The 26477-nt window shown below is 37.6% G+C and overlaps 1 protein-coding gene across 2 annotated transcripts in view; it reads left to right on the top strand.

The window, feature by feature from the left end:
- The first annotated feature begins 719 nt into the window (after window positions 1-719).
- MIOS (meiosis regulator for oocyte development) overlaps window positions 720-26477 on the top strand; it is a 42684-nt gene continuing 16926 nt past the window's right edge. The window contains exons 1-6 of one of the 2 annotated variants that reach the window (XM_082632327.1): window positions 720-1123; window positions 2134-2233; window positions 7604-8945; window positions 9277-9375; window positions 21505-21759; window positions 24463-24632. In XM_082632327.1, coding sequence (XP_082488453.1) covers window positions 7652-8945; window positions 9277-9375; window positions 21505-21759; window positions 24463-24632 — 1818 coding nt within the window. In that variant the 5' untranslated portion in view covers window positions 720-1123; window positions 2134-2233; window positions 7604-7651. Of the gene's footprint in view, window positions 1124-2133; window positions 2234-7600; window positions 8946-9276; window positions 9376-21504; window positions 21760-24462; window positions 24633-26477 lie in introns of both variants that reach the window. The other variant, XM_082632328.1, reaches the window with a different exon arrangement.

The raw sequence follows: 26477 nt of genomic DNA, 5'->3' as shown, positions 1-26477 counted from the left end.
AGGACCAAAACTATTGAGAAGATTGGCAAGATAGTGTTTGAAGTGATGAATCCTATGGTATCTGCCCTCAGTACTCAGCACCTTCCTAAGCCTCCACTTCTCCAACAGCAGGAGTGAAAAGGAGCCTTATACCTCCACAGGCAATACTCTCCCCAAACTCATCCTCTTACCCAAACTATCCGCCTTGAAAATCATCAGGACTAAGCTCAGTATGCTGTTTATATCTATCACAAGCCCCAAATCACCCACCTTTAACTGTGAACAGACAAGCACAGATTGCTGGACACCTGAAGAAAGCTTCTATAAGATTTGTAACACCTGTGGCAGCCCCATTCACTCAATTACGGGAGTAATTACAGCAAGTAATAGGCACTCGAGACTTGTTTGTGGAATGAGTAAATGAGTGAATAAATCGTGAACCAAATACCCTGGACTTTCTACTACATAGATGGCCCACAAATAAATTTTTAATGGAAATTTATTTTTTAATATTTATTTATTTGGCTGTGAGGGCCTTAATTGCTGCACAGGGCATCTTCGTTGGGGCGTGCAGGATCTTAGATGCCACACGCAGGATGTAGTTCCCTGACCGGGAATTCAACCCAGGCCCTCTACATTGGGAGCACAGAGTCTTAACCATGGACCACCAGGGAAGTACCTTAATGGAAATTTAAACCAGTTAAATGAGCTAAAGCATCCAAATCCCTTAAAATTGATAACCCAGCTCTGAGAGGAGTCCGGCTACACGTGACCAGGATCCCGCCTGGGGACTCAGGGGGCGGGACCTGACGAGATGGACCAGGGCGCTTGGACAGCAGGCGGGGCCTGCGGGGCCTGCGGGGCCTCTGGGGCCTCTGGGGCCGTGGCCCCGCCCCAGGGCGGTGCGACTCCGCGGGCGAGCGAGGGGCGGGGCTCGTAGCGGGGAACTCCCCTTCCCAGGCCCAGGCAAGTCCGCGCGTCTGAGAGGCGCGGTGGTCGGGTAGTGGACCCTCTGGTCCTGTGGCCCCGGTTACTGGCCGCGTCGTGCGGCCGCCATCTTGCCGGCGTGTGGACCAACCCCGTCGGGAGGGGCTGCGACTAGGCCGGAAGCGGCAGTACGAAGGCAGCGCTGCCTCCCAGGTCGGTGAGTGCGGGCCGGGCCGCGTCTTCGCACTCGGACCGGGACGCCCGAGTCGAGGGCTCGGGAGCTCCAGGACGGCCGCTAGGCGCCCGGGCGAGCCCAGTTGGAAAGCCCGGGCGGGTGCGGGCCCCGGGTCCTCCTTGGAGCCGAGGCTCGGGGAGTCGCGTTCAGCGCTGCGGGATAACCGCGCCGGGCGTCAGGCCGGGCCTGAGAGCTGCGAGCGGCCCGCGGGCTCGGGGACCTCCTTCGGGGTGCTGGGTCTGCGCTGCAGCCTCCACCGCGGCCGGGTTGTCTAGAACCGCGTCCTCCCCTTGGACGCGAAGCTCAGCCAGGTGTCTGGAGCGTGGGAGTCGCCCTTAGGTTTCTGCATTACCCGGCAGAGCAGCCAGCCTTGCTCTGGTTGTACTCTAAATAAATACTTCTTAAAGGGCCTGTCACCCGCGTAGCTCTGTCCTCTGCATATACGAGTAATGAAAATTCCGTAAGAGGATAAAGCTTCTCACAGGAGCCACGAGCATTCCTAAATTACTTAGCAAATGACTGCCTTTGCAGCCTTTTGTTTAACTATATTTTAAGGGAAATTTGGAGATATATAGAGCATCTCCTTGAAGATGGTGATGGTAGAAATTTCTTGAAACTGCTACTGTTATTATTTGTCATGATAAGACAAGTAGAAAAGACAACAACATAAAAGGGTGATTGGATACCTTGTATACTTAGTATTATATAGATCTTCACTGTCCAGTAGCCACACAGGATTGAGATGTGCTGAAAGTGTAAAATACATATTGGATTTCCAAGACTTGGTACCACAAAAAAAAAGAAAAGAAAAAAAGTAAATTTTTCATTAATAATTTTACATTGATTACATGTTGGAAGGATAATATTTTTGATATGTTAGGTTAAATAATACATATTGCTAAATTAGATTTATTTCTTTTTGGTTTTTTTTTTCAATGTGGCCATTAGAAAATTTTAAGTTATATGGCTTACACTATGTTTCTGTTGGACAGTGCTGTTATAGATGTTATGGTGAGGAACACAGAATCATCATCATGGCTTTCCTTTGCTCAGAAACCATTGATGGGAAGTGAGTGCTTGTTATACTTGAAGGTGAGCATCTAAATATAAGCTGTAATTATTGCAAATCCCACCCCTTTTACCCCCAATTTTTCAGTGTCTCCAGCATTTGAAAACATTAATTTCCAGAGCTGTTTAAGGGAATCGTAGTGATACTGACGCATTTGTTGATGCATAGAACTCATTTAATTTGATTGTCACAACTCTGTGAGAAGGAGATAGGGTGGGTTCTATCTCCATTTTATATATAGTCTTGGAATATTAAGGGGCTTGTTAGGGTCTAGCTAGTAGTGGCTGGAGGTCTTCTGACTCCAGGCTCACTTTTCTTTGCTCTCCACCATATTCCTAGTGGTGTTTGTTCAGGATCCAGGATCCATCTATATTGTGTTGGATTGTAAAGAAATACAGTTGACTCTTGAGCAACTCAGGTTCGAACTGCATGGGTCTACTTATACGTGGATTTTTTTTTCAATGGTAAATACCACAGTACTACACAATCCACAGTTGGTTGAATCTGAGGATGCAGAACCACAGATAAGGAGAAACCACTTATACAGAGGGCCAACTATAAGTTACATGTGGACTGCATTGGAGGGTCCGCGGCCTAACCCCTGAGTTGTTCAAGGGTCAGCTGTACATTGCTTAGGAGGGTGCTTATAGATGTACCTCTGTATTCAGGGCCAGCTTCATGGCGTGTGAGCCATGCAGTCACACAAGGCCCATCTTTAGAAGGCCTGGCACTTGGTGTAATGCTCTGCTGTCACAGTGTTGAAATTCTTAATAAGTTTTGAAGAAGGGGGCCCTGCAAGTGATGTAGCTGACCCTTTCTCTGTGCAGTAATCTAGGATGGGAGTAGGGTGGTGTTGGAAAAGAATCAAAACATCTGGTCTTCTCTTTACTCCTATGTGAATTACGCAGGGTTTGCTAGCCTCTTTCTAACTCTCAAGTTCTGTGATTCTGTATGAGTTACTGTAGTCAGATTTTGTGGATGGTAATATAAATATGTGCACAATATCAGAAGAAATACGGATGATTCTTCATTGAGAGTCATGTAAATCAAATTGTTTTAAAAATTATAGTAACACTTTCTTTTTTTTTCTAAGATGGATTTTTCCATGTGGCACCCAGTTTTTTTTTTAACCATGGATCATTTGTGTAAAGAGTACAGTTGTAGGAAGAAAGCCTATATAAAAAGTGTGCTTATTTTAGCATTTGTCTTTCAGTGAGATAGGAAGATGGGCCAGATCTAAGGATACCTCCAGTTAAGAGGTTTCCTCTGTTTGCAAGGGCATGAGTATGAATAAAGCCTCACTTGGCAGCATCTGTTCCTTCTTTTTGTTGTGTTAGCTACTTCCTGTTACACAAGGTGCTTCTTTTCCTTCTCATTCTTAAATTTTTAAATTCTCTTTAAGATTGGACATAACTTCAGCACTAGAATGCAGGTTTTATTAGTGTATTAGTTCACTTGGGCTGCCATAACAAAATACCATAGACTGGATGGCTTAAACGACAGAAATTTATTTTCTCACAGTTCTGGAGGCTGGAAGTCTGAGATCAGGGTGCCAGTATGGTCTGGTTCTGGTGATAGCTATCTTCCTAGCTTGCAGACAGCCTCCTTCTCACTGTGTACTCACTTGGGGAGAGGGCTCTGGTATCTCTGTATTTTAAGGGCACCAGTTTTGTCAGATCAGGACTTCACCCTTATGACCTCATTTAGCCTTAACCTTAATTACCTCCTTAAAGACTCTATCTCCAAGACAGTCACATGGAGTCATGATTAACACTTCAACATATGAATTTTGGGGGGGTCACAGTTCATTCCATAGCAACAGGAGACCTTATTTGTCCCTGTTTACCTCTGTGTTCCCAGCATTTAAAACGGTGTCTAGAACATAGAAGATGCCCCAAAATGCTTATAGAATAAACGAAAGTCAGTGTATTAGAGTGATCCTCTCAGGGTTGCTCACTGTGGGCCCTTACCCATTATTGGAATGAGTTATGACAGTGAGCACTTTGCTCTTGGCTTGAGCCAACCCCTACTGGAAAGGGCAGTGGGTGTAAGCATGGGGAGATTAGTGAAATTTGGAGAAAGCAGTGTGAGAGGTGTCATTTAACAAATGCATTCATTTAACAAGTAATTACTAAGTATCTACTAAGTGCCCAGCACTGTGCTGGGTACTAGAGGTTCAAATGGAGAGCAAAAAGGATACTTCACCTGCTCTTAAGGAGTTTATAATCTAGTAGGAGAGATGGAGAGGGTGATTTATTTTTTTGTTGTTTATTTTTTAAATTTTATTTATTTTATTTTTGGCTGTGTTGGGTCTGCATTGCCACACACGGGCTTCCTCTAGTTGCGGTGAGTGGGGGCTACTCTTCATTGCGGTGCATGGGCTTCTCATTGCGGCGGCTTCTCTAGTTGCGAAGCACGGGCTCTAGGCACGCGGGCTTCATTAGTTGTGGCTTGCAGGCTCTAGAGCACAGGCTCAGTAGTTGTGGCGCACAGGCTTAGTTGCTCTGCAGTATGTGGGATCTTCCCGTAGCAGGGATCAAACCCGTGTCCCCTACATTGGCAGGCAGATGCTTATCCACTGCGCCACCAGGGAAGCCCGAGAGGGTGATTTAAAGGGAAGGAATATTCTCCATTGAGAGTATATATCTAAGTAACCTGATTTAGATTGGGGAGGGGATAGAGTGTGGTTGATGTCAAGGTTGAGCAGGTTTTAACATGGCCGAGAAGGGAGGGAAGAATGCTCCAACCGGAGGGAATGGTATTTGCAAAGGTATGGTGATGGGTGGAGGATTACATTCTAGGCAATGAAAAGGACAGTGTAGCTAGAACACAGTTAGCAGGGAGGAGAACAGGGTGCATTGAGGCTGGATCAGTAGATAGGCCAAAGCATTTAGGGTTTTGTAGGTTTTGTTGAAGAATGAGAACTCTATGCTAACAGCAGTTGGAAACCATGAGAGGGTTTTAAACAGGAGTTGGATAACCTGGATAAGTTTGTATTTTAAAAAGATCACTTTGATTTCATAAAGGCCAGAGTGGCAAGATGAATAAAAGAACTGCTGGGGGCTTCCCTGGTGGCGCAGTGGTTGAGAGTCTGCCTGGCGATGAAGGGGACACAGGTTCATGCCCCGGTCTGGGAAGATCCCACATGCTGCGGAGCGGCTGGGCCCGTGAGCCATGGCCACTGAGCCTGCGCGTCCGGAGCCTGTGCTCCGCAGTGGGAGAGGCCACAGCAGTGAGAGGCCCGCGTACCGCAAAAAAAAAAAAAAAAAAAAAAGAACTGCTGAACCAGCACCACAGGCCAGACATGTTGTCTACCTTAATTTTTTATGGAGTCAGTCTGCAGAGCTGTGAGACTCTGCAGCCTTAGTGGAAGAAAGAAGACAGTTGAGCTAGTCGGGGAAGGCAAAAGTGGCCAGGAAATGACGAAATTGAGGGTGCTAGTTAGAATATAATTGAAATGATTGATCTTGGGCTTCAGAACTATTAAGGAAGGAAATAAGGTGGTATGAGAATTCTTAGAGGCTTTTCCCAGTCATCTAAATTTTATGAGTTTATTGAAATTCTAGACTAATAATTCCTAACTGAAACTTTTACAAGATCAAAACATATGTCTGAGCTGAATTTATTTAGAATATCTTTATTATGAGTCTGTGCCAGGCTCTGCATCTGGTACAGGGTATAGAGAGATGAATGAACCATAACTTCACTCTTTAAGAACTGACAACATGGGTGTACAGATACCAGTTGCCATGAAGATTATGAGTATCTTTGTTCTTTTTTTAAAAAAATAAATTTATTTAATTTATTTATTTTTGGCTGTGTTGGGTCTTCGTTGCTGGGCGCGGGCTTTCTCTAGTTGCAGTGAGCGGGGGCTACTCTCCATTGTGGTGCACAGGCTTCTCATTGCGGTGGCGTCTCTTGTTGTGGAGCACGGGCTCTAGGCATGCGGGCTTCAGTAGTTGTGGCACGTGGGCTCAGTAGTTGTGGCTCGCGGGCTCTAGAGCTCAGGCTCAGTAGTTGTGGTGCACGGGCTTAGTTGCTCCGCGGCATGTGGGATCTTCCCGGACCGGGGCTCGAACCCGTGTCCCCTGCATTGGCAGGTGATTCTTAACCACTGCGCCACCAAGGAAGCCCTCTTTGTTCATTTTTAATCCAGACTGTTACCTCTAGCCAGACTTGCTTAAAAACAGAAATTTACATTTTTGTAAGTAGCTTTTATTATTAAACTACCATTTTTAGCAAAACTATTTTTAGTGCTTATGTGCTTAAACTACTACTAGCATATTTATCTTTTCAAAATTCCTGTTTCAAATACCTATTCGAAGTTTATAGAATTGAAAACTGAAAGAGCCTCTAATGCTCACTTAATTCAGTTTCCCAAAGTGCAGTGTGTCCTACTGGTCATAAACAGGATGATTTTAGGTAACACAATCAAGCATTTTTAATATTATATATTTATTTAAGTATGTTAGAAAAAAACATATTTAGCATATTGTACCCATGACTCATGGACCTTATGATGAAATTAAAATTGATTTTCAGATTTTAAAAATGAGTCAGTTTAAATAAAAATATTAAATAATGGCACAGGTGGTACATGAATAACTGAAATTTGGGAAACACTAGTCTAAACCAGTTATGTTGTACAGATGAGAAAATAAAAGGACCCCCAAACACAAAGGCCTTTTTGAGGTATATAGCTAGTATATGTCAGAGCTAGGAGTTGAACTCGACTCCGCTCAATGCATTCCTGCTTCTTATCGTTGAAATCTGAGGAAGAAACTAGTGGCTTTGTACTTTAAATCTGTAGTGGGTAGTGGTCATTATGGTGGCCTCATATGGCTATTTATATTAAAATTAATTAAAATTAAATAAAATTTAAAATTTGCACTGCCACATTTCTAGTGCTCAGTAGCCACATGTGGCTAGTAGCTACCATATTGGACAGTACAGATACAGAACACTTGTATCATTGCAGAAGTTTCTGTTGGATAGTGCTGCTTTAAACTTGTTGCTTAGGTACGTGATTCCTAACCCTTTAAAGTTGTATCCCCTTCAGATGGATCATACTTATTAATTTGCTCACCACACTGAAGTTATTTCAACCCTGAGGTTAAATTGAAGGTGCTAGTAATAGTGCAGTTAAGATAACTGATCATGGGAAATAAAGCCAGGATGGAGTCCTCAGATTCCTACCAGCTCATCTTATTGGAGGCAGTTCTTCTTTTCCCCTTTTATTAATAAATATTGTCTTGAATTCATAGCAATTAGAAGAAATATAAATATATTGAAAAACAGAGTACCTGTGTAGAAAATTTCCTGACTTTCTGAATAGTTGATTCAGCTTAGAATTGTATTTTGTTAGCATTTTAAAACTTTTTATTTTTAAGCAGATTTTCAGTGAATGGACCTAACTGCACTCTTGGAGATCATCAGTAAGCATGAGTGGTACCAAACCTGATATATTGTGGGCGCCACACCAGGTTGATAGATTTGTTGTATGTGACTCAGAACTTAGCCTTTATCACGTGGAATCTACTGTGAATTCAGAATTCAAAGCTGGATCTCTACGTTTATCTGAAGAGTCTGCAGCTACATTACTCTCAATAAATTCAGAAACACCCTATATGAAATGTGTTGCCTGGTATCTCAATTATGATCCTGAATGTCTCCTAGCAGTTGGACAAGCAAATGGTCGAGTTGTACTTACAAGTCTTGGTCAAGATCATAACTCAAAGTTCAAAGATTTGATAGGAAAAGAGTTTGTTCCAAAACATGCACGACAATGCAATACTCTTGCATGGAATCCATTGGATAGTAACTGGCTTGCTGCTGGTCTAGATAAACATAGAGCTGACTTTTCAGTGCTGATTTGGGACATCTGCAGCAAATACACTCCTGATATAGTTCCCATGGAGAAAGTAAGACTTTCGGCAGGTGAAACTGAAACAACATTATTAGTAACAAAACCACTCTATGAATTAGGACAGAATGATGCTTGTCTCTCTCTTTGTTGGCTTCCACGAGACCAGAAACTTCTCCTTGCTGGTATGCATCGTAACCTAGCCATTTTTGATCTTCGGAATACAAGCCAAAAGATGTTTGTGAATACAAAAGCTGTCCAGGGCGTGACAGTAGACCCATACTTCCATGATCGTGTTGCTTCCTTTTATGAAGGTCAGGTTGCAATATGGGATCTTAGGAAATTTGAGAAGCCAGTTTTGACTTTGACTGAGCAACCAAAGCCCTTAACAAAAGTAGCGTGGTGTCCAACTAGGACTGGTCTGCTTGCCACTTTAACAAGGGATAGTAATATTATTAGATTATATGATATGCAGCACACACCCACTCCCATTGGAGATGAAACTGAACCCACAATAATTGAAAGAAGTGTGCAACCTTGTGACAATTACATTGCCTCCTTTGCTTGGCATCCAACAAGTCAAAATCGAATGATAGTTGTAACTCCCAACCGAACAATGTCTGACTTCACTGTTTTTGAAAGGATCTCTCTTGCCTGGAGCCCAATTACATCTTTAATGTGGGCTTGTGGTCGTCATTTGTATGAATGTGCGGAAGAAGAAAATGATAATTCTTTAGAAAAAGATATAGCAACGAAGATGCGCCTTCGGGCTTTATCGAGGTACGGACTTGATACAGAACAGGTGTGGAGAAACCATATTTTAGCGGGAAATGAAGATCCACAGCTCAAGTCACTCTGGTATACTCTGCACTATATCCTTTGCATTGTGAGTTTTGTAAGATGAATTTGGTAGAAATGTTCTTGAAATTTGCCGAAAAGTCAGTCTGTAAATATCGTGCTGAATGTTTTATGTGCAGATGCAAGTTACTTAATACTAAAATTCCAAAGTAAAATTGTTTAAAACTGTTGAAACACTGCTTTTCAGATTGTGTAAGAGGAAGAAAAATATATCTCTACAATAGAGTAGAACCAACCACCTTCTTGCACTGATGCCTATTATGAATTGGCTCCAAATCAAAATAAATTTAGCTTTGAAATATTTTATTATGCATCATTACTAGTATTTCCTATGCACTTAAATACTTATGAAGCAGTATACAGAAGATTTGGATCAGAAATCTCCAGGCAACAAAGGATCATTGGTTTATTCAGGAATTAAATCAATTGTAAAATCATCTTTGGGTAAGAAAATTCTATTTTATTTTCTGCAATATGTTTATAATTTTTGTACTCTTATTTTTCCCCCAAATTTAGTTATCTCAGGATAGTATACATAAATATTCTTTTTTTGTTGTGTTGTTTTTGACTAGATATTTTTAGTGAATTGTTGCGTTAAATGCATAATTGTTCTTATATTTAAAATTCTTTTGGGCAGGAGTCTTGGTTCTTTGAAGTGATTGACTTTCTAAATTTATTCATTAATTTATTCACTATTATTGGTTTTGAAGACCCACTTTGAAAGGTATTACATTAGAGGATTTATAGAATCCTGGTTGTTAGTTCAGATTTTATCACAGTATTTGCTTTTACAAAAACTAAATTAAAAAATTTCCAACTGAAGGAGACCCCTTTTTATTTTGCTGCCTAAACCTTCTCACTTAGCTACCCAATGGTAAGTACTGTATAACTATGACATGAGGTATGGCCTTACCTGAGGTGTCTTACCTGAAATAGTCTTTTTTTTTAATTGCCGTAGATTCAGTTTCCTTTTTTCCTTTTTTTTTAAATTAATTTTTATTGGAATATAGGTGCTTTACAGTATTGTGTTACTTTCTGCTGTACAGCAAAGTGAATCAGTTATACATATACATATATCCACTCTTTTTTAGATTTCCTTCCCATTTAGGTCACCACAGAGCACTGATTAGAGTTCACTGTGCTATACAGTAGGTTCTCATTAGTTATCTATTTTATATACCGTAGTGTATATATGTCAATCCCAACTCCCAATTCATTCACACACAGCCCCCGCTTCCCCCCCTTGGTAACTGTAAGCTTGTTTTCTACATCTGTGACTCTATTTCTCCTTTGCAAATAAGTTCATTTTTCTAGATTCCACGTATAAGCAATATTATATGATATTTGTCTTTCTCTTTCTGACTTCACTCTGTATGACAATCTCTGGGTCCATCCATGTCGCTGCAAATGGCATTATATATATATATGTATGTATATACCACATCTTCTTTATCCATTCCTCTGTTGATTGACATTTAGGTTGCTTCCACATCCTGGGTATTGTAAACAGTGCTGCAATGAACATTGGGGTGCATGCATCCTTTCGAATTATGGTTTTCTCTGGATATATGGCCAGGAGTGGGATTGGTGGGTCATATGGTAGCTCTATTTTTAGTTTTTTAAAGAACGTCCATACTGTTCTCCATAGTGGCTGTGTCAATTTACATTCCCACCAACAGTGTGGAAGGGTTCCCTTTTCTCCACACCCTCTCCATCATTTATGGTTTGTAGATTTTTGATGATGGTCATTCTGACTGGTGTGAGGTGATACCTCACTGTAGTTTTGATTTGCATTTCTCTAATAATTAGTGATGTTGAGCATCTTTTCATGTGTTTTTTGGCCATCTGTATGTGAAGTAGTCTTTGATGATTGAATGATGCATGAATTAATGTAGGATTCAAATTAATAAACTATTTAAGAGTAAAATAAAGATGACAGAAGAGCCAAACTTACTGTTTTTTCACTGACTTCTTTAAACAGTTGTTCTTATTGTCTTCATTGGAATTGAATTGTGGGTTATATTATAGTTATCTTCCCAACATAGGATTTGGTATTTAGTTTTTGATAGCAGTCAAATTTGGGCCCAACTCAAGCTGCTAGAAAAGCAGTTTACATTATTTAGTCAAAGAGTGGCAGTAGAAGTAATAAATCTAACTTTTTTTTTATAGGACTTTCATAAATACTCTACAAAAAAATACAAAATAAAATGCTGTTTTTTAATAAGAGTACATTAAACATTTCAATTAAATGGTTATATTATTTTGATTTTTTAAAGGACTTTTAAATTACTGTGGTTCACATTGAAGATTCAGTAGACTACTTATATCATCTATTTCATTTTGGTGTTCTCTCATTAGCTCTTGACCCAAAAAAGTAAGTTTTATTATAAATAATAAAATGAAAGAGTTTAATTAGAGACTTCCATTTTTACTAATAAAAGTAAAAGGACAGTTATGTATTACCCCCATAAATAGTATTTACAGCTATATAGGAGGTCAGACCACATTGCATTCTCAATATTCTGAGGTTTATTGTTTCTGCTGCACTTTTTTTTTTAATCCCCCCCACCTGCCACTTTCCCCCCTTGGTGTCTATACGTTTGTTCTCTACATCTGTGTCTCTGTTTCTGCCTTGCAAACCAGTTCATCTGTACCATTTTTCTAGATTCCCCATATATGCGTTAATATACGATATTTGTTTTTCTCTTTCTGACTTACTTCACTCGTATCACAGTCTCTAGGTCCATCCACATCTCTACAAATGACCCAATTTCATTCCTTTTTATGGCTGAGTAATATTCCATTGTATGTACGTACCACATCTTTATCCATCCGTCTGCCAGTGGGCATTGAGGTTGCTTCCATGACCTGGCTATTGTAAATAGTGTTGCAGTGAACACTGGGGTGCATGTCTTTTTGAATTATGGTTTTCTATGGGTATATGCCCAGTAGTGGGATTGCTGGGTCATATGGTAATTCTATTTTTAGTTTTTTGAGGAACCTCCATACTGTTCTCCATAGTGGCTATATCAATTTACATTCCCACCAACAGTGCAAGAGGGTTCCCTTTTCCTCACACCCTCTCCAGCATTTGTTGTTTGTAGATTTTCTGATGGTCCCATTCTAACTGGTGTGAGGCGATACCTCATTGTAGTTTTGATTTGCATTTCTCTAATAATTAGTGATGTTGAGCATCTTTTCATGTGCCTCTTGGCCATCTGTATGTCATCTTTGGAGAAATGTCTCCTGCTCATTTAGGTCTTCTTCCCATCTTTTGATTGGGTTGTTTGTTTTTTTAATATTGAGCTGCATGAGTTGTTTATATATTTTGGAGTTTAATCCTTTGTCCATTGATTTGTTTGCAAATATTTTCTCCCACTCTGAGGTTTTTCTTTTCGTCTTGTTTATGGTTTCCTTTGCTGTGCAAAAGCTTTTAAATTTCATTAGGTCCCATTTGTTTATTTTTGTTTTTATTTCCATTACTCTAGGAGGTGGGTCAAAAATCTTGATGTGATTTATGTCAAAGAGTGTTCTTCCTGTGTTTTCCTCTAAGAGTTTTATAGTGTCTGGTCTTACATTTAGGTCTTGAATCCATTTTGAGTTTATTTTTGTGTATGGTGTTAGGGAGTGTTCTAATTTCATTCTTTTACATATGGCTGTCCAGTTTTCCCAGCACCACTTATTGAAGAGACTGTCTTTTCTCCATTGTATATCCTTGCTTCCTTTGTCATAGATTAATTGACCATAGATGCATGGGTTTATCTCTGGAATTTCTATCCTGTTCCATCGATCTATAGTTCTGTTTTTCTGCAAGTACCATATTGTCTTGATTACTGTAACTTTGTAGTAGAGTCTGAAGTCAGGAAGTCTGATTCCTCAGCTCTGTTTTTTTTTTTCTCAAGGTTGCTTTGGCTATTCAGAGGTCTTTTGTGTCTCCATACAAATTTTAAGAGTTCTTGTTCTAGTTCTGTAAAAAATGCCATTGGTAATTTGATAGGGATTGCATTGAATCTGTAGATTGCTTTGGGTAGTATAGTCATTTTCACAATATTGATTCTTCCCATCCCAGAACGTGGTATATCTCTCCATCTGTTTGTGTCAACTTTGATTTCTTTCATCAGTGTCTTATAGTTTTCTGAGTACAGGTCTTTTACCTCCTTAAGTAGGTTTATTCCTAGATATTTTATTCTTTTTGTTGCAATGGTGAATGGGTTTGTTTCCTTAATTTCTCTTTCTGAGTTTTTGTTGTTAGTGTATAGGAATGCAAGTGATTTCTGTGCATTAATTTTGTATCTTGCAACTTTACCAAATTCATTGATTAGCTCTAGTAGTCTTCTGGTGGCATCTTTAGGATTATCTGTGTATAGTATCATGTCATCTGGAAACAGTAACAGTTTTACTTCTTTTCCAATTTGTATTTCTTTTATTTCTTTCTCTTCTCTGATTGCCATGGCTAGGACTTCCAAAACTGTGTTGAATAATAGTGGCGAGAGTGGACATCATTGTCTTCTTCCTGATCTTAGAGGAAATGCTTTCAGTTTTTCACCTTTGAGAATGATGTTTGCTGCGGGTTTGTCACATATGGCCTTTATTATGTTGAGGTAAGTTCCCTCTATGCCCACTTTCTGGAGGGTTTTTATCATAAATGGGTGTTGAATTTTGTCAAAAGGTTTTTTTGCATCTATTGAGATGATCATATGGTTTTTATTCTTCAATTTGTTAATATGGTGCTGATTGATTTGCATATATTGAAGAATCCTTGCATCCCTGGCATAAATCCCACTTGATCATGGTGTATGATCCTTTTAATGTGTTGTTGGATTCTGTTTGCTAGTATTTTGTTGAGGATTTTTGCATCTATATTCATCAGTGATATTGGTCTGTAATTTTCTTTTTTTGTAGAATCTTTGTCTGGTTTTGTTATCAGGGTGATGGTGGCCTCGTAGAATGAGTTTGGGAGTGTTTCTTTCTCTGCAATTTTTTGGAAGAGTTTGAGAAAGATGGGTAGTAGCTCTTCTTTAAATGTTTGATAGAATTCACCTGTGAAGCCATCTGGTCCTGGACTTTTGTTTGTTGGAAGATTTTTAATCACAGTTTCAATTTCAGTGCTTGTGATTGGTCTGTTCATATTTTCTATTTCTTCCTGGTTCAGTCTTGGAAGGTTATACCTTTCTAAGAATTTGTCCATTTCTTCCATGTTGTCCATTTTATTGGCATACAGTTGCTTGTAGTAGCCTCTTAGGATGCTTTGTATTTCTGCAGTGTCTGTTGTAACTTCTCCTTTTTCATTTCTAATTTTATTGATTTGAGTCCTCTCCATCTTTTTCTTGATGAGTCTGGCTAAAGGTTTATCAATTTTGTTTTATCTTCTCAAAGAACCAGCTTTTAGTTTTATTGATCTTTGCTATTGTTTTCTTTGTTTCTGTTTCATTTATTTCTGCTCTGATCATTATGATTTCTTTCCTTCTACTAACTTTGGGTTTTGTTTGTTCTTTCTCTAGTTCTTTTAGGTGTAATATTGGATTTTTTATTTGAGATTTTTCTTGTTTCTTGAGGTAGGACTGTATTGCTATAAACTTCCCTCTTAGAGCTGCTTTTGATGCATCCCACAGGTTTTGGTTCATCGCGTTTTCGTTGTCATTTGTCTCTAGGTAATTTCTGATTTCCTCTATGGTTTCTTCAGTGATCTCTTGGTTATTTAGTAATCTGTTGTTTAGCCTCAGTGTGTTTGTGTTTTTTACGTTTTTTTCCCTGCAATTTATTTCTGATCTCATAGCGTTGTAGTCAGAAAAGATGCTTGATATGATTTCAGTTCTCTTAAATTTACTGAGGCTTGCTTTGTTACCCAAGATGTGATCTATCCTGGAGAATGTTCCATGTGCACTTGAGAAGAAAGTGTAATCGGCTGTTTTCAGATGGAATGTCCTATAAATATCAATTAAATCTATCTGGTCTACTGTGTCATTTAAAGCTTGTTTTTCCTTATTAATTTTCTGTCTGGATGATCTGTCAGTTGGTGTAAGTGAGGTGTTAAAGTCCACCACTATTATTGTGTTACTGTCGATTTCCTCTTTTATAGCTGTTAACAATTGCCTTTTGTATTTAGGTGGTCCTATGTTGGGTACATATATATTTATAATTGTTATATCTTCTTGGATTGATCCCTTGATCATTATGTAGTAGCCCTCCTTGCCTCTTGTAACAGTCTATATTTTAAAATCTATTTTATCTGATATGAGTATTGCTACTCCAGGTTTCTTTTGATTTCCATTTGCATGGAATATCTTTTTCCATCCCCTCACTTTCAGTCTGTATGTGTCCCTAGGTCTGAAGTGGGTCTCTTGTCGGTAGCATATAGACAGGTCTTGTTTTTGTATCCATTCAGCAAGCCTGTGTCTTTTGGTTGGAGCATTTAATCCTTTCACATTTAAGGTAATTTTCAGTATGTGTGTTCCTATTACCATTTTCTTAATTGTTTTGGGTTTGTTTTTGTAGGTCCTTTTCTTCTCTTGTGTTTTCCACTTAGAGAAGTTCCTTTAGCATCTGCTGTAGAGCTGGTTTGGTGGTGCTGAATTCTCTTAGCTTTTGCTTATCTGTAAAGCTTTGATTTCTCCGTGGAATTTGAATGAGATCCTTGCTGGGTAGAGTAATCTTGGTTGTAGGTTCTTCCTTTTCATCACTTTAAATATATTGTGCCACTCCCTTCTGGCTCGTAGAGTTTCTGCTGAGAAATCAGCTGTTAACTTTATGGGAGTTCCCTTGTATATTATTTGTCAGTTCTCCCTTGTTGTTTTTAATAATTTTTGTTTCTCTTTAATTTTTGTCATTTGATTACTATGTGTCTTGGAGTGTTTCTCCTTGGCTTTATCATGCCTGTAACTCTCTGCGCTTCCTGGACTTGGGTGCCAATTTCCTTTCCCATGTTCGGGAAGTTTTCGACTACAGTCTTTTCAGATATTTTCTTGGGTCCTTTCTCTCTCTTGTCTCCTTCTGGGACCCCTATAATGCAAATGTTGGTGCATTTAATGTTGTCCCAGAGGTCTCAGGCTGTCTTCATTTGTTTTCTTTCTTTTTTCTTTATTCTGTTCCATGGCAGTAATTTCTACCATACTTTCTTCCAGTTCAATTGTCTGTTCTTTTGCTTCAGTTATTCTGCTGTTGATTCCTTCTAGTGTATTTTTCATTTCAGTTATTGTATTGTTCATCTTTGTTTGTTCTTTAAACATTTCTTGCATCTTCTCGATGTTTGCCTCCATTCTTTTTCCGAGGTCCTGGATCATCTTCACTCTCATTATTCTGAATTCTTTTTCTGGAAGGTTGCCTATCTCCACTTCATTTAGTTGTTTTTCTGGGGTTTTATCTTGTTCCCTTATGTGGTACATAGTCCTCTGTCTTTTCATTTTGTCTGTCTTTCTGTGAATATGGTTTTCATTCCACAGGCTGAAGGATAGTAATTCTTCTTGCTTCTTCTGTCTGCCCTCTGTGGATGAGGCTATCTAAGAGGCTTGTGCAAGCTTCCTGATGGGAGGGACTGGTCTAGCTGTACTTTGATATATTTCAGGGAAAAGCCAATACACTACCTCTGAGGAAAAGCAAGGGGGGAAAATGGAATATCTTTATATGTTTCTGGTGCAGTAGAGACAAACTGAGTATCTTGTCTTGAGTCAAGAGTAGTCTTTACCCAAACTAAAAAAGACTACTGTTGGAAAGATTATCTCATTGATAGACTTTTGGCTTTTTGTTTGGTTTGGTTTAGATATTTTGTTTCTGCAACCCAAAAAGTAAAAAGTAGAGAAATGACTGTCAAAGATGGCAGTCCTAAGTTTCAGTCTTTTCTCTGGCCATACTTCTTTTCTAATTGTATCTCTAATAATTCAACAAATAGTAAGTCAACACATTGAGCCATCTTGCCCACCATTACCTAATGCACAAGTTAATTAGAGCTAAATTTTAACTTTGCTGACAGATAATATATAGTGAGTGCTTACTATGAATTAGACATCATACTTGTTGCTTTCTCCATGTTACTTTAATTCTTACAACTGTAATATGAGGTAAATTTATTCATTCATTCGGCAGGTATTTATTACTTGCTCACTATATGCCAAGAATTTTCCTAGGAACTGGAGACATAACTGTAAACAAGATAGCTGAGTCTCTTCACTCATGGAGACTATACAAGATAGATAGCATTCCTGCTCTAGGGGAGTTTACATTCTACAGTTGACCCTTAAACAAGGAGAGGGGGTAGTTAGGGTTGCTGATCCCTTTTACCCCACTCAAAAATCTGCATACTTGTATTTCTGCTTGAAAAACAAAGAAATTGATAAATGACTCATTCAAGGACAGGAAGCTGAAACAGTTTGGTAGAATCAGGACTCAAACCCTCATTCTTTTGTTTCCACATATTGTGATCTTTAGTCGAACACTAACTTTTCCCCACATTTAGAGATCTGTAAAATGAAAACACAGGTATTTTCTCTATTGAAAACTGTGTATAAGTGGACCCATGCAGTTCAAACCCATGTTGTTCAAGGGTCAAGTGTACTTCAGGATATGGACAAGTAAATAGTTATAATATGAGGAAGAACAGACAATTATGTATAGAAGAATTCATAATCTGGTTTTAGGAATTAGTGTTGGTTTCCTGCAAGAGGTAAAGGCAAAGACAGGGTTCAGACAGGGAGCAGCATATGCAGTGATCCCAGAGGAGAGGGAGCATAGCACATTCAGTATTGCAGGAACAGAGCATGAGAGAGGACGCGAAGAGAGAATTGAGGCAGTGGGGTAACCAGGACTTAGAAATCATGGTAAGGGTTTAGGGAAATTTGTGTTTTAGAGCTGTCACTCTGTGTGTGGAATGGATTGGAGGGGATCAAGATTGATAGCAGGGACCTCAGAAGCCACAGTTATCAGGCAAGATATGATGGTGTTCTTATGAAGGTAAGTGGCAGAAGAGCTAGAGAAATGTGGATAGAGAGTGGGACAGAATTTAATTAATCAGATACAGGGGATGGAGGGGAAGGAAAAATGAAAGCATGCCAAGACAACTGGGATAATACTAATCGCAGTTAATTAGATAGGAATAACATAGGTAGAATGCATTTGAAAATAAGAAAAGAGTTTATTTTGGGATAAATTTGATATAGCTAGATAAAGATGTCCAATGGGCAAGAAATGTAGGTTGAAGAAAGAGGTCATCCATTTTAATTAATTCTTGCAAGAAATTTGATTGTATGAAGGAGGATAAAAAGATACACAATGATAGCAGCAGGTGAATCTGGAGTCATGGGAGGGCTTTTGTGTAGTTTTTATTTTTAACATGGAATTGATTAAAGTGTGTTTAAATGCTGATGAGAGGAAACCCTTAGAAAGAGGTTGGAAGATGCAGAGTAAAGAGGCTGAAAAACAGAATTCCTAGGAATGGGATCCAAAGCACAGGTGAAAGATTGGCTTTAGACACAGGAGGATGTACACCTACTCCACAGTAGGGAGAGGGGAAAGGTATGCAGGTTGTTTAATGTTCAGTGATCAGAGGCTGACAGGTTTTCCACTTGATGGCTCCTACTTTCTCAACATAGTAGGTTTGCTTGTTGAGAAGAGCAGGGAGGCTGTGGAGAGGAGATAGAGACAAGAGGAGAAAGAGTTGTCTTGAGAAATGGGAGGACTGTGGGGGCATTGTTGCTTTAGCAGAAGAAAGAATAAAGGACAATGGACCAAGAGAGTTAAGAATACTGGCAAGAGAATGATTCATTTGTTGATCCTTGGGATCTAACTTGTATAGGGAGGAAAATGACAGAAGACTAATAAGTAAAGATATGAGTGGTCAAGAGATTGTGAGGTTGAGATTGTGAGCTGGAAGGCTATGAGGTTGTGGTTACCAAGTGGCTCTTTTGGAGAAGGAATAATTTGGAGTGTGTCTGTGATAGGAGTGGGTAGAATCTTGGAGGTGTAGGCCAGTGGAGATAAGGCTAGTTTTGGGGACGGGCCAAGTGTTGAAATCAATCAGGAAGAAGAGAATGCATGCTCTGAGGGAATGCCTTGTACGTCTTGTGGAGCAGGGTCACAGGGTTGTCAGTAGGTATAATTCCTTCATTTTAAGATGGCAGAAAATTATATAATGTTGGTCAGCTTTCCATCCAACATGATGAAAATATTTTTCATACTTAAATGGTAAACTGATCTAGAAAGCATGTCTGTTAAGAAGAATTACTTTGACGGGCAGAATTGCTGGGATTTAGGTTTTTAAGAACAAAAATGTTCTTATAAACACTGGATAAAATTACTGCTTTGTTATTATATAGATGTAAAAATGCAACAAACATATCTACAAGTAGCAGTGTTTGCTTGATGTAGTATTTGAAACAAAAAAATTTTTTAATGTTTTTTAATGTTTAAGTGAACTTGTTTCACTTGTTTCCCTCACAACCATCATAAAACTTTGATTTTATTATTTAAATATAGGGTAGTCTCAAATTTTGGGGGTACAATCTTGTCACTTTAGTATTGCATAATGTGTATAAATAGATTTAAATTAATCATATATTTAAAAATTCATGCATACTAAAAATCATAATATGACTATGTACTTAAAAACCCACAATAATATCACATTGCTTATTTGATAACCCGAATTTCTTGTAGCATAGTTATTAAGCAGTGGGAAAGTCTCTGAGCAGCCAAAATAATATGACACAATATCCATGCACTTACAGGATACTTTTCCACCTCCTAGCACTGAACTCTTTGGATTCATACACATTGATCTCTATTCCATGACACAATTTCAAGAAAATAAAAACTCTTAAGAAACTAGAAATTATTAAGCTGTGAGGAATTGTTTAACAAATAAATTGCTTTTTGTTCACCTGCTTAAAATTGTTATTTTTATAGTTAATTAACTAATATCATCAGCAATGAATCCAAAATTTATACGGGAGATAAGAAAGTAAATACCTTATAGTACATCTGCAGCTTGTTCTACATGAAGTTTAATGACTACATGCTATTTAAACAGTTTAAATTTGTTATTCAGAATAAAAAGTCTTCTTTAATTTTTAACATAAGTGTTTTATTAACTTTATCATTTAATTCTAAGTTTTCTCAGAGTTCTTAAAATCTCACTTTCATAAGCTATAAGTGATTTTGTCTTCACTGACTTCCCTCATGGTTGCATATAGAGGAGCACTGTTCCTCTTTTTGACGTGCAGGTATTCTGTTTCTTTTTTCTTTTTTTGGCTGCCTTGGGTCTTCATTGCTGTGCGTGGGCTTTCTCTAGTTGCAGTGAGTGGGGCCTACTCTTCGTTTCAGTGTTCGGGTTTCTCATTGTGGTGGCTTCTCTTGTTGTGGAGCACGGGCTCTAGGTATGCTGGCTTCAGTAACTGTGGCTCGTGGGCTCTAGAGCACAGGCTCAGTAGTTGTGACGCATGGGCTTAGTTGCTCTGCGGCATGTGGGATCTTTCTGGACCATGGAGTGAACCCGTGTCCCCTGCATTGACAGGCGGATTCTAAACCACTGCGCCACCAGGGAAGTCCCTACAAATGTATAATTACTGTATTATATGTAACTATATAAGTGTAGGATGCTGTAAATTACAAGTGTAAATTACTACTAATAAAAGACATTTGTAATGTTGGACATTCTTGCTTCCTAATTCCTAATTCAGTTTATTCTGAAAATCCTTTTTGTTAAAATAAGAACAGATAATTAATGACAATTTTGATGGTAAAACTTTCTAGAACTTTTAAGAATTTGAGTTGCAATTAATAGAGTCCTTAAGTTTCATCTTTCTTTTACCTTAATTTGGCACCAAGTATCATCTTACGTGAAATTATCCCCCGGTTAGGGTCAGCTGCCTTGTTTGCAATCTAAGTAATGTTACAAGAATTACTTAAATTCCTTGTGAAAAGAAAATGAGGCCATAAAGTCTCCTGGTTTAGTAAGGGGGGAGAACCTTCAAATAATTCCTATTGTACTTTAGCTTAGTACTTAACATTTCAAAGTACTTTGATGTTTTTGATCTCATTTTTTTTTCATATAGATGTATATATTCATACATAGAGTGGCAGAAGGGGGAGGGAGAGAGTGTGAGTATTGGATCTCAAACACTGGGGATACCTTTCAAATAAAAAAAGAAAAGATGCGAGCCCTTTTGGAGCTTATGTTCTAGTAGGAGAAGAGATAAGACTGAAAATAAATTAAATAAAATACGGGAGCTTATGTTAGGTAAAGGACATAGAGGAACCAATGGTTAGTTAGATAATACAGATGGCACCCTATTTTAGATTAGGTGGTCAGGGAGGCTGCTCTGAAGCAGTGACTCAGCATAGCCCATCAAGCATTGACTGTTAGTCCCACAGCTCTTTCTGGTAACTCGGGGAAATTTGTACTTAACAACATGTAAAATGTGTTTTGTTTGTGGCATGTTTTATACTTATGCTATCATGAAATTGTGGCTGAGAAGTTGAATATTTAAAATCTAATGTTGAAATAGTCCTATGTAAAACTGACTTATTTTCCAAATACATTTCAAACACTAATAAACAATAATATAAAGATGTTTCTCTTTTTAGGAATGGTAGAAAGCAGCAGACATAATTGGAGTGGGTTGGATAAGCAAACTGATATTCAGAATTTAAATGAAGAGAGAATCTTAGCTTTACAGCTTTGTGGGTGGATAAAGAAAGGAACGGATGTCGACATGGGGCCATTTTTGAACTCCCTTGTACAAGAAGGGGAATGGGAGAGAGCTGCCGCTGTGGCATTGTTCAACTTGGATATTCGACGAGCAATCCAGATCCTGAATGAAGGGGCATCTTCAGAAAAAGGTATTGGGTTATATAATAAGATATTTGCCGTTCATAGAATCCTTGAAAGAAAAGATGCTGATAATTGTTAAAACTCTAATCAATATTTTTGGTAAGTTGTTTTGAAAGAGAAATTAGCACAGAACTGTGTCTATTAAAGTAAATGTTTAGTCCATCCCTTTTGTTTATTGAAAAAGGAAATGTCTTAATTGTCTTTTTAATATTATAAGGAATACTCAAGTATGTTCATTTCAATGTTTTTTCCTTGATAGTTCACATACATTTAAAAAATGTATTTTCTTGGAGATTAGGACTACTTTAGTTTGCAAGCATTTTTATGGCAAACATTTGAGAGTATTTTAGTTTTTGCTTTATTTTTTGTATGGTTTTTGGTTGACTTTTAGGAAACGGAATGACACTTTTAGTTAGACTAACATAGGTTCTCATAACAATCATACTTCGATCTGCAAAAGTGTTTCTACTTGAGTCTGCTGATTAGAACATAGTTTCCATTTAATATTTTTTTGAAAAAGAAGAAACAAAGATATGTGATAAAGTTTTCACCCTGACATTTTGCAAGAGAAAACTCAGAGAAATAAATATTAATCCAGGAATTCAGTTTTTTTCTTATTGGGAATATTTCACTTCAAGATGTATATATACCTACCAGTTTTTAATACACCTGGCTGAATTATTTATGAGTATTCAGAATACTTAATTTTTATTTGCTGGTCCATTTTGAAGCTATTACAGTTCTGTGGTACCATAGGAAAAACACCTGAAATTAACTGTAATATACTTACTTGCAGTCTAAAAGTTGAAAAAGCTAATGTTTTGCCCAGATTGTCCTCTTTTCCTTCAGTTTTGCTCTTGAAGTCTTCCCCATTTGAGAGTGCAGTAGAAGATATGTGGTGATGGAAAAAAGAATTGATATTTAAAGCCATTTCTAATTCTAATTTTACTATGATCTGAGAGCGTGATAATCCTTGTCTTGTGTACCTGGAAAATTTGGTGTTAGATTTAAACACCCATACTAACAATAGGGGAAAGTATCTTTTCAGTGATTTGAATAACCTGGTTGAGGACTGGAGAAAAGATTTCTGTGAATCAGATATTCCTTTCCATTTGGAGATAAATGTTCTAAGCAGGATTCAAAGAAGATATTCCTTTGTTGTTGTTGTTTCTTAATGTTAAAGTCAGAAAGAGAAAAACAAATACCGTATGCTAACACATATATTTGGAATCCAAAAAAAAAAAAAAAAGGTTCTGAAGAACCTAGGTGCAGGACAGGAATAAAGACACAGGCATAGAGAATGGAGTTAAGGATATGGGGAGGGAGGAGGGTAAGCTGGGGATGAAGTGAGAGAGTGGCATGGACATATATACACTATCAAATGTAAAATAGATAGCTAGTGGGAAGCAGCCACAGAACACAGGGAGATCAACTCGGTGCTTTCTGACCACCTAGAGGGTGGGATAGGGAGAGTGGGAGGGAGGGAGATGCAAGAGGGAGGAGAAATGGGGATATATGTATATGTATAGCTGATTCACTTTGTTATAAAGCAGAAACTAACACACCATTGTAAGGCAATTATACTCCAATAAAGATGTTAAAAAAATGAAAGAAAGGAAGGGAGGGAGGGAAGGAGGGAGAGGGAGAGAGAAGGAAAGGACGGAAGGAAAGGGGGGGCGCGGGGAGAGAGAAAGAAAGAGAAAGAAAGAAGGAAAGAAAGAAAAAGAAAAAAGACTTTAACAGAGTAAGCACAGGAAGCAGGCACAAAATAACTTGGGGAAAATGTTTATAGAAATGAGGAACAGGCTATTAAGAACATAAAGTGGGAAATGCTGTTTTATTTGGAAAAAAGTAAATGATTAGGATCAAGAAACCTAATAAAGTTCCTATAATAAATGTAGAAAACACTTAAAAGTAAAAGCTAAAGATGAATTTAATTTTCTCTTTTGAAGCTAACTTAATGTTAGACGCCTAGGCAGCCGTAGGGCTGACTGCCAGGCTAGCAGCTCATCAGCAGCCGTATAAACTGCTAAGAACAAATGTTTAAAAGACTATTGGTAAAAAATGCTTTGTTGCAAATATGTCTAAATACAGTTCTGTGATCATTCTGATAGTTAATTTTTTCCTAGAAAAATTAAAAGTATAATACTATAATAATAGTTAATTTGGTCCTAGAAAAATTAAAAGTATAATACTATAATAAGAATGCTGAAATATTGGCTTTCAGTACTTTGCTGATAAAACATATACATAAGCATGAGCATTATATATGTAGGAATAGGAAAACAAATAATTTTGAAAATTGTAGTCCTGAGATACAATAATATTTACTATCAACACTTTGAAACATCTCCACATAAATTAACTTGTTGATGAAGTTGGCAATGATTCTGATAGTATTGCTTCACTACTCTTCATTTAGATCCTAAGTTAACATACTGTGTAGGAATCTGTCTGGGATGAAAACTTGAGAATTAAAAGATGTGCTTGTCCTGCACAGGGTTTGCAATATGGGTAGAAGTTTTATAAGAATGGAAATTTTTGCTTGTGGTTCTTGCCAGATATTCTAGTCTGTGTCAAAACCCTTATTCTAATAGGCTTATTTTTCTGGGGGGTAAATTCACCCTCTGATCTTTATTTGTTATAGTTGAAGAACTAGGAGACATTAAGCTTTTGATTACTTTGATTAGCTGTCTCTTTTTAATATGCAGGTGATCTGAATCTTAATGTGGTAGCAATGGCTTTATCGGGTTATACGGATGAGAAGAACTCGCTTTGGAGAGAAATGTGCAGCACTTTACGATTACAGTTAAACAACCCGTATCTGTGTGTCATGTTTGCGTTTCTGACAAGTGAAACAGGATCTTATGATGGAGTATTGGTAAGCTAATTTCTGTTTCATGAGACTCTCCTTTTAAGATAGGAGTTTTTAATCTAATTTTGTTAAAATTTTCAAATGTCAGTTGCATAAAATAATGTCATATTTTGATGCATTTTATATTATTTAAAATAGGTATCTTAAAAATTTGGAGTTAGCCGATAGCAAACTGAACTTGATTTTTTTTAATGGTTTTAATAATATAATTTACAGACATTGGAGGAATAAGATTTTATCCTTTAGCTTAGGAACTGAGCTCTAGAACTCTACAACTATAGAAACATGCATAGTATATTGAAATATAATCTTTTAAATGTGTGTATGGTGTTTTTGTTTTTGGCTTTTTTCTTAGTTAAGTAAATCAATACATGATCAGTTATGGTCAGGATAACCATGTATCTTGTCTGAGTTAGTATTTGTCATTCACAGACACATACCAGTTTGGAAGATAAATTATATGATCACACTACTTACAGTGGACTATTTTATTTTTTCACTATTTGGTCTTTTCATTGCTGTTTTTTTTTTCTCTCTCTCTCCTGCTTTAATCACTTATGAACACATCACCAAATAGGTTCTTTGTCACAAAGTGCAGAAAGAAAGAAGTGAGGGTTGCTTATCAGTTTTAGTTATTGGGTTTTAAGCTTCACCTTAGTACCACAACTTTCTTGGCATTTGTTGGGCTTCTTTCTAGCACTGAGAAGAGCCTTCTAAGGCAAAATGTATTTCTGTTTTTTTTTTTGCAATTGTAACATTTATTGGGTTGACTAAAAAGTTCATTCATTTTTTTCTGTAAGATGGCTCTAGTAGCGCTTTTAACTTCATTCAAAACAATTTTGTTAGATTGTATTGTGACTGTAATAGGCACCTGGAACAGTTCTTTGCTCAAAAAGGTAAAAAGTTTTGGGAAGATGGAATTATGAAGTTGCCTGAAAAATGGCAGAAGGTAGTAGAACAAAATGGTGAATACGTTGTTCAATAAAGTTCTTGGTGAAAATGAGAAATGTGTCCTTTATTTTTACTTAAAAACTGAGGGAACTTTTTGGCCAACCCAATATTATAAAACACACATTGATAATTTAAATGTCAGTTCTGAAGAATTTATAAAAACATGTATTTTATTGAGATAAATGAATGAATATATTAATAAATGTTGTTAGTGTCCATTTTGACAATTCTTTGTGTGTTTTGTTCATTACTTTTAACAAATTACTATTGAACCTTTCTAACCACTTCAAATTAATATCCAAGAGCATGTTGGGGTTTTTTTGTTTTGTTTTTACAATTATTACTCTTTGTTGTTAAACAGAAGACTTGAAATGTTGCATCTTGAAGAAATAAAATGATACTTTTAGGAAGTGGTAGAGGGCAATGAAGACTAGAAAAAGAAATGGATTGTTCAGATTTTAAATTGATGGAGAAGTATATTGTCTAAATGTTAAACTTCTGTATTTTCAATTAAGTGACCTATTAAAAATACCTTCTTTTCTTATACCTAAATAAGTAAGGGATATCATATCTTGAGTAGGAAGTTTTTATTGATATTTCCAAGCTGTTTCAGGAGTGTCCCTGATTATACTTTATATGTAAATAATGATAATTATCATTGTTCTTTTTAAAAAATTGTTAAGTTATAGTAATCTAGTGAAAAGTTTTGAATTGGGAAATCAGAAGGTAAAGGTCTGAGTCCTTGCTGTGCACAGTTACCTTAGCTGGTCAGTTAACTTTTTTGGGTTTTAGATTTTTCAGCTATAAAATGGGACAGAGAATATTTATAACTCTTTCCAGATCAAAATTGTAACACATGCAACATAGTCTAAGAGTTAAATCTAATTTGTACCAAATATG

This window comes from Mesoplodon mirus (assembly GCF_964341445.2).
Source record: "Mesoplodon mirus genome assembly, chromosome: 9".
Taxonomy (NCBI): domain Eukaryota; kingdom Metazoa; phylum Chordata; class Mammalia; order Artiodactyla; family Ziphiidae; genus Mesoplodon; species Mesoplodon mirus.
This window is presented reverse-complemented; position numbering and strand designations above follow the sequence as displayed.